This window comes from Sorex araneus, chromosome 1, assembly GCF_027595985.1.
Source record: "Sorex araneus isolate mSorAra2 chromosome 1, mSorAra2.pri, whole genome shotgun sequence".
Classification (NCBI taxonomy): domain Eukaryota; kingdom Metazoa; phylum Chordata; class Mammalia; order Eulipotyphla; family Soricidae; genus Sorex; species Sorex araneus.
In genome coordinates, this window is record NC_073302.1 from 8,984,895 (window position 1) to 9,000,169 (window position 15,275).

The 15,275-nt window shown below is 43.2% G+C and overlaps 1 protein-coding gene and 1 pseudogene across 9 annotated transcripts in view; one reads left to right on the forward strand and one right to left on the reverse strand.

Moving 5' to 3' along the window:
* Positions 1 to 15,275, forward strand: part of STRBP (spermatid perinuclear RNA binding protein) — a 147,738-nt gene that overhangs the window by 77,146 nt on the left and 55,317 nt on the right. For 8 of the 9 annotated variants that reach the window (XM_055123733.1, XM_055123738.1, XM_055123740.1 and 5 more), the window contains one exon: positions 10,064 to 10,284. In XM_055123733.1, the coding sequence (XP_054979708.1) occupies positions 10,064 to 10,284 (221 nt within the window). Of the gene's footprint in view, positions 1 to 10,063; positions 10,285 to 15,275 lie in introns of those variants that run through there. The other variant, XM_055123741.1, reaches the window with a different exon arrangement.
* LOC105943177 (calcyclin-binding protein-like) lies at positions 4,550 to 8,944 on the reverse strand (annotated as a pseudogene).

Below are 15,275 nucleotides of genomic sequence, written 5' to 3' on the forward strand. Positions count from 1 at the left end.
ATTCTGGCTATTGTAAACAGTGCTGCGATGAACATATAAGTGCAGATGTCATTTCGACTATATTAGTTGATTCTTTGGTCTTAAGAAATACTTTTTTTTCCCCAGATATTCGTCATTGTGGACAAAAATTCCTTCATTTCATTTTAAATTAGCTTAGATTTTGTGATTTTTTTTGAAATTTTGTCTTTTTATGTAATTTAATCTGATTTTAATTGAAGTGATGTCACATTATAACATTTCAAGCATGCGTCATTGAAAACACACACGTACACGCTACGTTAAATTCACCATTACATAAACAAAGCAAGATAAGAGACAGAGTCAGTGGAAGAACCCTTAAACTCTTAACCACAAATCTGAGGTCATGACGGGTCTGGCAAATGGACCGAGCAACCAGTGGGATTGTGGTGGGGGAATGGTTCAGCTCTGAAGCGCTTTGGTGGTTGGTGTGGTATCATTGTACCCACCAACATAACCACTTATAATATCGTTAACCAATGTTGTCCTAGTAAAAAACTTTAAAAGATTAATTTGGCGTGAGAAGTTGTACTGCTTGGCATATAACTGACCTTCTGTCCTGATGTTGCCAGTCCCAGCCTGCGCTGTCGGTGCGTCAGATATCTTACTCGAGGGCTTGGGAGGTGGCTCGGTGGCCTTTCGTGCCTTTCATGCTTGGGTCTCTGGTTCTACCCCTGACATTGGGGGGAAAAATCCACTTGGTATATATTTGTTTAAGATTGTGCTCTAAATTGTCTTTTACTTTTTTGCATCTGGGGGCCACACCCGGAGGTGCTCAGGGATTATTCCTGGCTCTGTGCGTGGGGTGTGGTGCTCAGAGAATCTTGGGGTGCTGGGGATTAGATTGGGGTAGTCCCAGGCAGTGCACGTGCCTTCATCTTTCCTTTTGTAAATTCATATTTTCTTACGGCAATACGTTTGCTCAGTACTTCTTTTTGCCATTATTTCATGATGCATGTCTCATCCAGTATTCACACGGATTTAAGGTTGGCAGTTTATGTCCTGAGTAAGCAGAATACCGAAGGCTTAAGCTACATAGCATTATGTAGTTTAGTACGGTGAGGCTGTGTGTAGTACTAAGCTAGCGAGTACCTGAATAGCAGGGATGAAGAGTCCAGCGGTTTGGGCATATGGATGTGCCCTGTCCCTGGAAGGTCTCTGGCCTCCTCGGTCTTATTGGATGTAGCCCTGGAGCCTCTGGAGCGTTGCTGGGTGGGCGCTGAAGGGCTCCTGCTTGCAGGGTCCAGCACTTAGCACATCCTTGGACCCTAGCACTGAACTGCAGGCCTGCTTGGCCAGGGGTCAGTGGGCGTGGCCCCCATCTCCCTGAGCACTGCTTCAGGTGCTTGGTCTTCCCTCTTCCTTCTCCTCCTCTGCGGGGAGGGGGCACAATTGGCCGTGCTCAGGACTTAACCCCTGGCAGTGCTCAGGGGACCACTGGGGCCTTGGAGACCATTTGGGGTGTTGGTCTGCCGCATGCAAGGCAGCTGCCCTACTCGCTGTACTATCTGGCCCCCAAGTTTGCTTCATTTTTAGGGGATTATGATACTGTAGTATTGGTCCACAAGTGTACAGGGTAGCATAATTTTTTTTTTTTTTAAGTCAAACCCAGCAGTGCTCTTGACTCTATACTCAGGAATCACTCCTGGTGGGTTTGGGGGATGCTGGGCATCAAACCTGGATTAGCTGTGTACAAGCACCTTATCTGCCGTACTATCTCTCTCGTCCCAAATTAACATGATTTTAAACATTAAGACAAAAACAAAAGGCAAGAATTACAAATATTTTGTGGTAAACACTTTAAAACAAAATATTACCATATAAGTTCATTTAAGTAAAGACTGCAGCTGCCTTGGTAAGTGAAACACTTTTGGCTTTATGGAAACTCATCAAGTTATTCTTGTTCTATTTTCTGTCTACTGGTGCATGTTTCTAAATGCTATTTGTAAATTTGGAAATAGACAAAGGTTTTTAGATGTGTGATACATAAATGTGAAAGACTTATTCTTAAATTTTTATGAACTATTTCTGCATCTGGGTTCTGCTTCACCAGCAAGCTATTTTAATCATTGCTTTAAATTTAAAAAAATGCTTTGTTTTAGAATAATGGTGCCACCTGTCCATCTTTGTAGAATGTCTTGATACTGTCTCTTCAGTCCCTCCAGTCTTTTTTTCTTTTTTGTTTTTTGGGTCACACCCAGCGATGGTCAGGGGTTACTCCTGGCTCTGCACTCAGGAATTACCCCTGGTGGTGCTCAGGGGACCATATGGGATGCTGGGAATCGAACCCGGGTCAGCCGCATGCAAGGCAAACGCCCTATCCGCCTTGCTGTCACTCCAGCCACCCCCCCGTCTTAATATTCTTAATACATAAATTAATTTTAAAATTATTTGAGTATTTAAAAAAATTAAAGTGATGACGATTTATAATGTACAACTTTCAGGTAGATAGCCTTATATGTTAGTATATACTACATTATAACTCACCAAAAGTCTAGTTTCTGTCATCACGATACATTTGCTCTTTTACCCAATAAACCCACCTCTTTCCCCCTGACCTTTTGGTGATGACTATTTTTTTTTGTAGTGCAAGGTTTTGATTCTACTTTTTATTTTCTTTTGTTCATTTTGTTCATTTCACATGAGTGAAATCATGTACTATTTATATATGTTATTGATTTATTTCCCTCTAGGTAGATCAGTGTTGTTGCAGAGGGCTTGATTTCACCCCCCCCTTCCTTCCTTCTTACAGTGTTGTGCCCCATTGTGTACATTTTCTAAGCCTTCTTGTTTGCTAATGGGTATTTAGGTTGTTTTCAACTCTTGGCTATTGTCAGCAGTGCAGATGTCTTTACTGCATTGTATTTTTGGGCCCATCGGGTGTATTTTAGGAATGGAGTTAGTGGGTCATACAGGAGCTCTAATTTTTTTTGGAATGCCCATATTGTCCTCCAAAAAGACAGAATCTGTCCTAAACCCCTCTATTGAGAGGTGACAGAGCCATGTTGCCTCCCAGCTGTTACTGTGTCAATCTCAGTGTCTTCCTTCAAATCTACTGTTACAAGTATTTGAATGGTCCCTCATTAGTTACATATATGTTTAGGAGTGTGAGTGCTTCCTGATGTGATATTGATCATATTCTTTGATCATTAAAAAATGACCTTCTCTGTCTCTTTGAACTTTTTAAAACCTGAAGTAGCTGTTGTCTGACACGTGTTGTAATGCCACTCTGTTCTTTTTGTGAGGGTTGTTCACTGTCTTCCAGCCTTTTGACTCTGTCTGTGTTTGCCCTCATTCTCCAAATGTGTTTTTTGTAGGCAGCAGCAGCTTGGATTCATTCTTATAATCCATCCTGCCATTCTGTTTCTTGTAATTTGTTCATTGACATGGACTGGGATTATTATGGGATAATAATTTTCCTGTAGCATTTGGTGTGTTTGTGACATGTGTCTCGTCCTAAAGTACCCCTTCCAGTTCTTGTAAAGTTGGTTGCTCAACTGCTGAGGCCTTCCTTTGTATTTCATTTCACCTACTAAATTCTTCAATCGTGTAATTTTTGCTTGTGGTTTCCTAATTTCTGCTCTCATTTGCGCTGATGTGTTACAGAGTGTTCCATTTCTTTTTCTTTTTTTTTTTTTTTTTGCTTTTTGGGTCACACCTGGCAATGTGCAGGGGTTACTCCTGGCTCTGCACTCAGGAATCACCCCTGGCTATGCTCAGGGGACCATATGGGATGCTGGGAATCGAACCCGGGTCAGCCTCTTGCAAGGCAAACGCCTTACCGGCTGTGCTACCGCTCCAGCTCCTCTTTGAGCTCTTTTAACTTTATTTTTTTTATAGTTTAGCTTTTGTATTATCATTATCTTGGTATAATCATTACATTACCTTATTACCACTAGAGTGCCCACAATTCCCCATATGTGCCTTGAGTCACCTCCACTCTTTCTGAGCCCCCATGCGCCCCAAATTTTATGTTCTGTTTATACTCCAGTACAAACTGGTTTTGCTGTCAGTTGGCTTTGTGTATACGTTTGTGTGTCTTTTTCCTCCTACATACCAAAGATGAATGAAATCTAGTGCTTGGTGGGCATTGTTTTTTCGTTTGGTTGTTCTGGGGCTCTCCCCAGCGCTGCTTAGGGCTTATTCTGTCTCTGTGCTCAGGTATCACCTGATGGTGTGGTTATGCTTGGGGGACCCTATATTGTGCCAGGGATCAGACCTGTGATGGCAAGCTGCTTACCTGCTGCAACATCTCTTTGGTTCTAGGACACTATTTTCAATAGTCTTTCCCTTTCTTACCTAAATTGTTATTTGTATCTAGAAATACAACCAACTTTTATGCCTTGATTTAGTCCCTTGCTAATTTGCTGTATTGGTTTGTTTATTTTTTGTTTTTGGAAAGGAAGAACAGGCTTTCCATTAGAGTTCTATGGAAATCACTGTCCAATACATTGGTGTAACTCAGCATCATTTCCTAATTGGAATCATTAGTATTTCAACATTATAGTTCCCAAATTTGGATTTCAAAATCTCAGAATTCTGTCCCTTTTGGCTGGCTTTTTTTTCTAGATTCTACCCAGGCTTTGCTGATGGTTCGTGTCCTAGCATCTCCATCTTTATAAATTCTCTTCAGAACATGCATCAGACCCTCTCTCGGATCTGTCTCTGTGTCAGTGGGGGCTTTTCTTTCTTTTTGCGCTCTTTCCTCAGCCTGAGTCAGTGGTCCCATTGCATGTTTTCTGCTTGCTTTCTATGTAAGATAAGAACTGTGTCTGTCTTGACTTTTTGGGAACTGCCTTCCACAGAGATGGGTTTCAAGAGATTGTTCAGCATCACAGAGTGATTCCTCCCGTGAGGGTCAAATGCTCTCTCTGTGTATGCTCTTGGGGGGCACCTGGTGCACTCCAGTTCCGGTGATGTCGACCTTCACGCTCCCATCCGTAATTTCTGCTCTTCACCGTCTAGCCCGTTGTCATGAAAGCCACCAGAGCAACAGGCTTCTCGCTGTCAACAACTTCTATTTTCTTCTGTGACTGCGGCTGCTTCTTGTTCTTGCTTTGTTTGTCTCAGATTTCTCAGCTGTAAGGCCCTCATGTGCTCTTTGTAGCGCTCTTTCCCGTCAGTACCTTCACCCCCTGTAAATCTTCTGTAGCTTCTCCAGGACAGCAGCCCTGGCTGGGCAGGGCGGGCCGGGCCGAGCTGCTCCGGGAGGGCAGCAAAGGCAGTGGCAGCCAGCGTGGAGGCACGCAAGGCTGTGCACTCACTCCCTGCGCCTGGAACCTGGTGTATTGTTTAAGAGTTTTTTATCAGTGGGGTCTGTTAGGCTCTTCTGTGCCTATCCCTTTGATCTCTGTTTTTGGCCTTCTTGCTATGGACTGGAGCGATAGCACAGTGGGGAGGGCATTTGCCTTGCATGTGACTGACCTGAGTTTGATCAGGTCAGTTCCTGATCCTCCGTTCCTCTTGGAGAGCCCGGCAAGCTACCGAGAGTATCCCGCCCGCACGGCAGAGCCTGGCAAGCTCCCCGTGGTGTATTCAATATGCCAAAAACAGTAACAACAAGTCTCACAATGGAGATGTTACTGGTGCCCACTCGAGCAAATCGATGAACAACGGGACGCCAGCGCTATACAGTGCTCTGGTGAGGACTTCCAAAACTATACCAAATAATCTGCAGAAAGTGAACATGCTTGTTCATACCTGACCTCAGAGGGGATGATGTTCAGGTTTTTGCTCTTGAGGGTGCTGTCAGTTTTTTTCCCCCCCATATAGATGTTTTTCTCCCAGTTATGGAATATTCATTCCGAATATCATTTTGCCTGCTTACAGAGGCTGTCACCATTTATAAGCTGGTGAGAATGATGGCATACTTGTGTCACCTGAGCAAGCTCCTTGTGACAGAAGGAGAATACACAAATCCATGCTTCTTCAGGGAGTAGTAGCTACTGTAGGAATTCGCATCTCTTTTGTGCTCGGAGCATGGCCTGGGCTCTTTATTCTCTCTCTGCATATCTTTTATCTTTTTGTTTTTTTTGGGGTCACACCCAGTGATTCTCAGGGGTTACTCCTGGCTCTCCACTCAGTAGTTACTCCTGGCAGTGCTTGGGCGACCATATGGGATGCTGGAAATTCAGCTTGGGTCAGCCGCATGCAAGGCAAATGGCCTACCCACTGCATTATTGCTCCGGCCTCCTAATTTTGTGTCACACCTGGCAATGCTCAGGGGTTGCTCCTAGCTCTGTGCTCAGGAATTACTCCTGGCTGTGCTTGGGGCACCAAATGGGATTCTGGGGGTGGCACCCAGGTGAGTGGCACGCAGAGCACGTGTCCTTTGCTTCTCTGCGCATCTCGAGGCACACTCTGTTCATTGTTGTAGATGGCCATTGCATTTGTTGTTGTTGTTAACTTAGTCACCTTGAAATTACAGAGTCACTCATGATTTGGTTTCGGGGATACGATGTTTCAGCATCAGTGCCTTCACGTATGTCCGCTTGTCTCCAACAGTCTTTACCCCCAAGCCCCTGTTTGCTTCCCACCGACCAGTCTGCCTCGATGAGAGGCACTATTTGTTTGTTTGTCTGGGTGACATGTTTCATCACTACTTCTTCCTCTCTGTTGAGTGCTTTCCCCACCATAGTTATTGCCCCTCTTTGTCTTATCCCCTAGCCCCCCAAGTGGCACAGTTCTGCTGAAGAGCCATTACTCTCTTGAGATATGCTCCATTCTGTTCCTGTTTGGTAAAGATGTTGGCTTTTTTTTTTTTTCATCATGAAGGGATGTTAAATTTTGTCAGTTGCTTTTTCTGCATCAGTTGATATGATCATACATATCATAAAAATATATGTTTTTAGGGGGAGGGGCCAAACCTGGCAGTGCTCAGGGCTTACGCCTGGCTCTTTGCTCAGGGATCACCCTTGTTGGTACTCAAGGGATCATTTGGGGTGCTGGGGTCCACCCAGGCCTGCCGCATGCAAGGCAAGTACCCTGCCCAATATGCTATCTCCGTAGCCCCTTTATCTTTCCTTTTAATGACATGGAGTGTTACATTAATTGATTTGTGTATATTGAACTATTGTTGTTCTCCTGGAATGAATCCTACTTGAATATGATGCAGGATCCTTTTGCTATATTATTGGATTTGGTTCATTTAGCTTGTGTTGAGGATCTTTGTGTTTCTGTTTAGCAAAGACATCCGTCTATATTATTATTATTATTACTACTATTATTTTTGTGGGGAGATATGTGCAGTGCTCAGGGCTTACTCCTGGCTCTGTACTCAAGGTTCATTCCTAATGGGCTCCAGGGCCATATGGGGTGCTGAGAATTGAACTCAGGTTGGCTGAGTGCATGTCACTCTACTATTACGAATTGCTTTATAAACTTTGCTGTCTCTTATTTGGTATATATGTCGGTATGAATTAAATTCATTTGATCTATTGATCCCTTAAACCAATTTGAAATGTCTATTCTTATACTTTTTTTTTTTTTAGCTTGAGTACTCTTGTCTGATACAAGTAGGGCCATCTCTGCCTTCTTCAATTTACTGGCTTGTATGATTGTTTTCCCTCCTTTTACTCTGAGCCTGTGTTTATCCTGTGAATTCTAGTCTTTCCTGTAAGCAGCAGAAGGTTGGAAAAGACTGTTTCCTTGTCCACCCACCCACTCTGTGTCTTTTGATAGGAATGTACAGTCCATTGACATTTAGAGAAATGATTGATGTGAAGGACTTGGGTTTCCATTTTTCTGTAAAATAGTTTCTGGAGTTTAACATTTTTGCTGTTGTTTGCTTTGCTTCTTGTTTCTAGGTCATGCCTGGAAGTGCTTAGAGTTTACTCCTGCTCTGTGTGTAAGGATCCCTTCTGGTATGGATTGGGGAGACTATCTGAGATGCCGGGGATTGAACCCAGCTTGTGCAAGGCTCATGTCCTACCCACAGTACTGTGCCCTATCACAGGCTCTGTGGTCCCTTGATTTTTTTGTCTGTTTGTTTTTGTTTTTAATAGGATGTCTTCTGAATCCTTACAGAACTTGTTTGGATGTAACACATGTCTTCTATGGTTTTTTGTCAAGAAATGTTTTTCAAGCAGCATCAGGGGTGATTCCTGAGTGCAGAGCCAGGAGTAACCCCTGAGCATTGCTAGGTGTGACCCAGTGAGCCGCCCTTTCCAAAAAAAAGGTTTTATCCTCTCTCAAATCTGGGTGATAGCTTAAAGTATTCTTGGCTGAAAGTTCATTTCATCCAGTATTTGAGTAAATCATACTCTTTCGTTCTTGCTTATAGCTTCGTTTGAAAAATCTGATGAGAGTTTTTTGTTATTTTCCTTGGGATAAGGTCTTGCTTCTCCCATGCTCCTTTGGGTAGTCTTTGGTTCTTGGCATTTGACCCGTTTGTCTTGGCATTCTGTTTGAGTGCTTTTGGTTGACGTTCCGTGGGTCTCTTAGGGGCATTCGGTGCTCAAGTCTTCATATGGGGAAGGCTTCAGCTATCATTTCCTCCCCCAAACATCCTTCCTCTTGCTTTTTCCTTTTCTTATGGTTTCTTGTAAGTTAGAGGTTTTTTTTTTAGAGGTTTTTCTTCTTGCTGTTGTCTATTAAGTGTTTTATGTTTTTTTTATTAAAATTCTTTCACGGTTCTCTTCTTTGTTGATGATGTCATGTGCCTACTCCTTAAGGTTGCTGATTCTATTTTTAGCTTCTTCCATTCTACGGTTTAGTCCTGCATCTATATTCTTTGTCTCTTTCAATTCTATTTCAGTGAACTTTAAAATTTATTTCTGTTAAGGTTTCTTGGATTCTATTGAATTTTTCTTTGAATGGTTTTGTCAGTTGCTTGAAAAACTTTGAATGACTCTTGCTCTTTGGTCATCCTTGGCAGCACTGAAAGAGTTGCTGTACCTGAGGACTTCCTCTCGCCTTCTGTCCCCATCTGGTGAACGCTGAATTCCCTAGTTGTTTCGTTATTCCTGGTGGTGATTGGGTGTGTGAGCTCTGAGTTGCAGGTGATCTGAGAGCGATTCTCCCCACGTCCAGCTAGTGCTTATACCTCTGCTGCTTCCTGGCGGTCATTGCGGCTCTGTGAGGCTTTGTTAATGCGGGACTGCCCCGGGTGGAGTGCAGGTCTAACTCGATGGGGCTCCTGGGCAGCTGGGCCACCAAGAAGAGCTGTGGGAGCACAGGATTGAGGGTAGGGCAAGCCCCTTGAGGGGTGCAGAAGTGCAGAGGAGTGGGGAGCCCATCTGGTGATAAGAGAGGCAGGAACAGACTTCGGGCCCACATGCCGGTGTTTTCATGTCATTCCCAGTGAGGCAGGGAGGCCCGAACATAGTATTATAAGCTATTACTTCAGTATGAAATACTTTTTTTTTTTTTAACGTGTTTGAGTCACACCCAGCAATGCTCAGGGGTAATTTCCTGGCTCTGCGCTCAGGAATTACTTCTGGTGGGTCTTGGGGGACTATTTGGGATGCTGGAGATCAAAAGCAGCTTATCCGTTGCGCTACCACTCCAGCCCCCGAATTACCAGTTTTTAAGGTGCAGAGTTTGTATTGGTTTGGAAAGGAGTGATTAGGTGTCAGGACTCACCACACTGCTTCCTAGACATTCTCTCCAAGCTAGGAGGAAATCCCTGTTTCTTGCAGATGTTGTGTGATAAGGAATACCCTTGTTTTTGGTTGGTGTGTGTGTGTGTGGGGGGGGGTGTTGGTTTGAGCTGCGCCCATTAGTGAGCAGAGGCTCCTCCCGGCTCTCTGCTCAGGAGTGAACCCTTGGTCCACCAGCTGTTCATACACACAGCTGAAAGGCAGCATAGACGTAAAACTGAATGTGACCTGGGTGAGGCTTACCAAAGCATCTTTAATTCTCTGGTGTGGACATTGGTAAAATGAGGTTTTATTTTCCCATTTTCTAAGAATTAAACCAAAAACCATTTCAGCTTTTAAGTGTTTCAATGTGTGGCAATTTATGACGTGAGCCTAGTTCAGTATATTTGTGCATGTTTTTTAGTTAAAGTTCCTTTTGCTGGAGTAATTTTTTTCTCTCCTAACAGAGATCTATTCGCTCTTTTGCCAATGATGATCGCCATGTAATGGTGAAACATTCAACGATCTATCCATCTCCAGAGGAACTTGAAGCTGTCCAGAATATGGTGTCTACTGTTGAATGTGCTCTTAAACATGTTTCAGATTGGTTGGATGAAACAAATAAAAGCACGAAAGCAGAGGGTGAGGCAGAGGTGAAGAAGGAGGAGACTGGAGACACCTATTCCAAGTGAGTAGCCTGGCCCTGTGTGACTGATCTCCCTCCCTCCCTCCCTCCCTCCCTCCCTCCCTCCCTCCTTCCCTTCCTCCCTCTCTCCCTCCCTCCTTTCCTCCCTCCCTCCCTCCCTCCTTCCTTCCCACTTAGCTCCAAGTCTGTGTTCAGCGATCACTCCCTGGCAGCACTTAGGAGACCATATACAGTGCTAGCCAAACACTTTAGCTCCCAAACATGGATTTTCTTTTTCTGAGTTAAAATGAAAATTAAAGCAGGAAAGTAAAAGTGGTAGACCCAGGAAAAACAAACGACCTGATCAGCATACCTTTTGCGAGTGTACCAAAAAATTTAAATATACTTTTTAAAAAAAAAATTATTTATTTTATTTAATCACCATGTGTAAAGTTACAAAGTTTTCAGGCTTATGTATCAGTTATACAATGCTCAACATCCGTCCCTTCACTAGTGCCCATATTCCGCCACCAAAAACCCCAGTATACCTCCCACCCCCACCCCCACCTCAACCCCCACCTGTGTAGCTGATAAATTTCACTTCATTTTCTCTTTACCTTGATTACATTCCATATTTCAACACAAAATTCACTATTGTTGTTGGAGTTTCCCCCCAAAAAAGAGCCCTGCTGACAAGGAAGCATTTGATAATTAGTTTTCCACTGCTGAGAATGAAGAGATATGAAGCCGCGTGGCCGCAATTGCGGCTGTGCGGTTTAGGATTTCTGTATTTTAGTATTTTAGTAATTAAGTCCAGGGAGATTTATGTTAGAAATTGCATCATTTCCCTTCCTGGGGCAGCATGGGGCTATGGCTTAGTTCACAGTCTAGAGACATTGCTGGAAGCAGTTGCTGGTACCAGAAGTAGTCTAGCTGGCTTCCGGATCGTGGTCGATCAGCAGCAGAGCGGCCGCACAAACGTGTGGCCACTTGGGTCGCATCTTGGTAGACCGCGCACCGGTATCGCCCTGGCCCGAGATTGCCCATGCATCCCGCTGTTTCAAGTTCAAACCTCTTTTTTTTTTCTTCCCATGGCACTAAGTTCCTACCTGCTTAATAGTCCTCATAATATGGCGGACACCCTTCTTCTTCTTCTTCTTTTTTTTTAAACTATTTTTATCGAATCACTGTGAGATAGACCCTTATAAAGCTGTTTATGATTGGGTTTCAGTCATATACAGAAATATACTTCTGTTCTGGAGTATGTGAAATGTCATCTTTGAAATTTTGAAATGGTTCAACTACCTAAAATTGGAAATGGAGTAGTATTTTTGGTCTTTGAGGAAATGTCATATTTTTTCAGATGTTTAAAAATTCTAATGTAGAAAAAAGATAGTAGGAACATGTATTCTAAAGCCATTTAGAACTTATTTGCTTTTTTGAATATCAGTCCAGCCTTGTGTCTTACACATAATGCATGCTTGTTTGCAGAATGAATGAAGTCTAATGGGAGCTTGAGCTTCAAATGCATTATAGCGAAGTAGCAGTATATCAGGCTCATGATGGAACCTAGTGACAGGTGTCGAGTTCTGAAGCCCTTTGTGCCGTGGTTGACTTGGAGCTCTCTCTCTGAGCATTGACACTGAGGCTGACGGAAGAGTAGGACTGAGTGCTAACCCTCCTCTGACTCAGACTCAGAACTGTTACTTAGCTACAGTGCATAAACAGGATAGAGATGGCAGAATTCCATCCCCCCTCAGTTCAAGTCAGTGCCGTAATATTTAGGAAAGTAAGCTTACTCATCAACCCTACACCCGCTTACCTATTTCTTTTTATAATTTTACCTTAGCACAGCGGGTAGGGTGTTTGTCTTGCACGCGGCTGACCTGGGTTTGATTGGCAGAGCCTGGCAAGCTCCCTGTGGCGTATTCGATATGCCAAAAACAGTAACAACAAGTCTCATGATGGAGATGTTCCTGGTGCCCACTCGAGCAAATCGATGAGCAACGGGATGACAGTGATACAGTGAAAAAGTATTGATAAATTATTTTGCTTCCCTAAATGATTTTCTTACCTGAATGCAGTGCCAGGGATTGAACAGGGGTTGTCAGCGTGCAAAGCAAGTGCCTTACCCACTGTACTATCTCCCTGCCCCTATTTTACGTTTTCCTAAACTTACTTGAAGTCAAATAAATTGTGCCAAGTACCACTATTTGTACTATAAGATTACTAGGACTCTTACCGTTTTCCTTTTGGTGCAGCACTGGGATCGACCCTAGGCCTTCATGTGCAAGGCGTGCATCAGCATTCTGCTCCTGGGCTGTCCCCCACGCTAGCACTCTGTTCATCATTTTCAGTAATCCCATGTATTTGGACACTTGCTTTACAAATCTGTGTTCAAATCACTGTCACTGTCACTGTCATCCCGTTGCTTATCGATTTGTTCGAGCTAGCACCAGTAACATCTCATTGAGAGACTTATTCAAGACTGAATTTCTTAGTTTCTGTTTAGTCATGTTTTTTTTTTAGCGTGATGAGTTCAAGTGTATCATGCTTTTATTTATTTACTTATTTATTTAATAGTGATTCACCATGGGGTACAGCTACAGACTTACAAACTTTCTTGTTTGCTTTTCAGTCATACAGTGATTGAGTACCCATCCCTCCACCCGTGCCCATTCTCCACCACCAATGATCCCAGCATCCCTCACCCCCTCCTCCACTTCGCCTCCCTGGCAGGGCATTCCCTTTTGTTCTCTTTCTCCTTTGGAGTGTTGTGGTTTGCAATAGAGGCATTGAGTGACCATTGTGTTCGATCAGTAGTCTACATTTGGTGTGCATCTCCTAAACCGAGTGGGTCCTCCAAACACCCTTTACTTACTTGGTGTTCCCTTCTCTATCTGAGCTGTCTTTTCCCCCAGCATGTGAGGCCGGCTTCCAAGTCATGGGCAAACCTCCTGGTCCTTATCTCTACTACTCTTGGGTGTTAGTCTCCTATTCTGTTACTTTATATTCCACAGATGAGTGCAATATTTCTATGTCTATCTTTCTCTTTCTGACTCATTTCACTTACCATGATACTTTCCATGTTGATCCACTTATATGCAAATTTCATGACTTCGTCTTTTCTAACAGCTGCATAATATTCCATTGTGTAGATGTACCAAAGTTTCTTTAACCAGTCATCTGTTTTTGGGCACTTGGATTTTTTTTTTTTTCTTAAAGATTTTGGCTATTGTAAATAGTGCAGCAATAAACATACAAGTTCAGATGTCATTTCTACTATAAAAGTGCATCATGCTTTTAGTATAGACTTTAATTAACAACTTAATAACAGGTACCATCTGTTGAACATCAGCTACTTACTGTAACATCATTTTTCATATTATTTCGCAATATATCTACTAGTCTATTTTGGGGGTGACACAGGGTTTTGTTTGAAACCATGGCAGTGTTCCAGGGTTCCTCCAGGTCTATGCTTGGGGAGGGTGGTGCTTTGGGGAGCACAGTGCTGGGAGTTGAACTTAGGACTCCACATCCAGAGCATGTGCTCCAGTCCTCTCAGCTACCTCCCAGGCCTGAGTTTAGCATTTCCACTCTCATTTGACAAGAGTTTCTATAGCTTCAGGTTTATTTATGAGACAAAGTGACTACGAATTATTAGCTGACATCAGGTTACGGACTCTGACTGGGTATGTGTGGTAGAGTTAGGACTTATATCCAAATCTGTGGAACTCCAGGTTCAGTTTTCTTAGCATCTTTGCTTTGTTTCCTAGTGACTAAGATGGAAAAGTTCAGAGGAGGGGGAGATACTGGTTATGAGATTAGAAAAATTTCTATGAAGGAGACAGCCTTTTTTTCAGTAGCCTCAGAGATGGGGTTGAGTTTAGGCAGGAGTGGAAGAGGAGAAAAGTACAACTTTGAGGTCTGAGAAAGCACAGGGGCTGTTAAAGGCAGTGGTTCTCCGAGTTAGGTGGCATAGGCCCTCTTTTCAGGAAAAGAGAAAAGTTCATTGCCTTCTGGAAATCTACCCTCCTTATGTGAACAAATATGAGTCCCCACTTGCACCTGAGGCTGCTGCCTCCTTCTGGATCTTTCCAGCATCCTGCCCTGGCATAGGGGTACAATATTGCTCAGTTTTGGAAATCACTGTTTTAAAAGAATATAGCTATTGTTAATGTTTAATTTTTTTCCCTGGCTTTTGTTGGGGGCTGAGGGGTTGGGGGAGGGGAGGGGACCTCTGGCTCAGGGACTGTTCCTGGCACAGTGCTTGGGAGATCAGATGTGCTGAGCATCTAACTGGTACGACAGGATGTAGGGTAAGGGCCTTACCCCTACACTCTGTCTCTGGCTCCATCTTTATTGAGTTACTTATATTTCAGGTTCATTACCTTCATTAAGTTGAAAGATGTCTGTAGTACCTCTCTGAGGAAATTATATTCCTTTTTTACAACAGAGAAAACAGACTTAATTGGAGCATTTTGCATATATGAGGCCCCAGATTTGGTCCTGGTAACAAGTCTCTGATAACAACTATACTGCACTCCTGTTTATTATTTTTTAAATTTACTGGCTAGATTTTTCTATCTTGGCCCACAATATTCAAGATATTGAATATTGTGGGCCAAGATATGAATATTATGGTAAACCCAGTTTGCATTTGAATTCAGCCTTTGCCATTTTATCCTATGAACTCAGTTTTTTTTTTCCCTAAGATTCACATTTATTGTCTTTCAAATGCAGACTTCTTGTAAAACTTAGAGAATTAGTGGCTTGTAGTTTGTTTTCAGATATTACTTTTTTTTTTTTTGGTCACACCCGGAGGTGCTCAGGGCTTACTCCTGGCTCTGCACTTAGGAATTATTTCTGGCGGTGCTCAGGGGACCATATGGGATGCAAGGCAAATGCCCTACCTGCTGTACTATAGCTTCAGCCCCAAATGCCCTACCTGCTGTACTATAGCTTCAGCCCCTCAGTTATTACTTTGTCTTCTTTTAGCAAATCATTGCTTTTATATTTTAGCATGAGTGGAAAACTCAGGAGCATGAGAGATT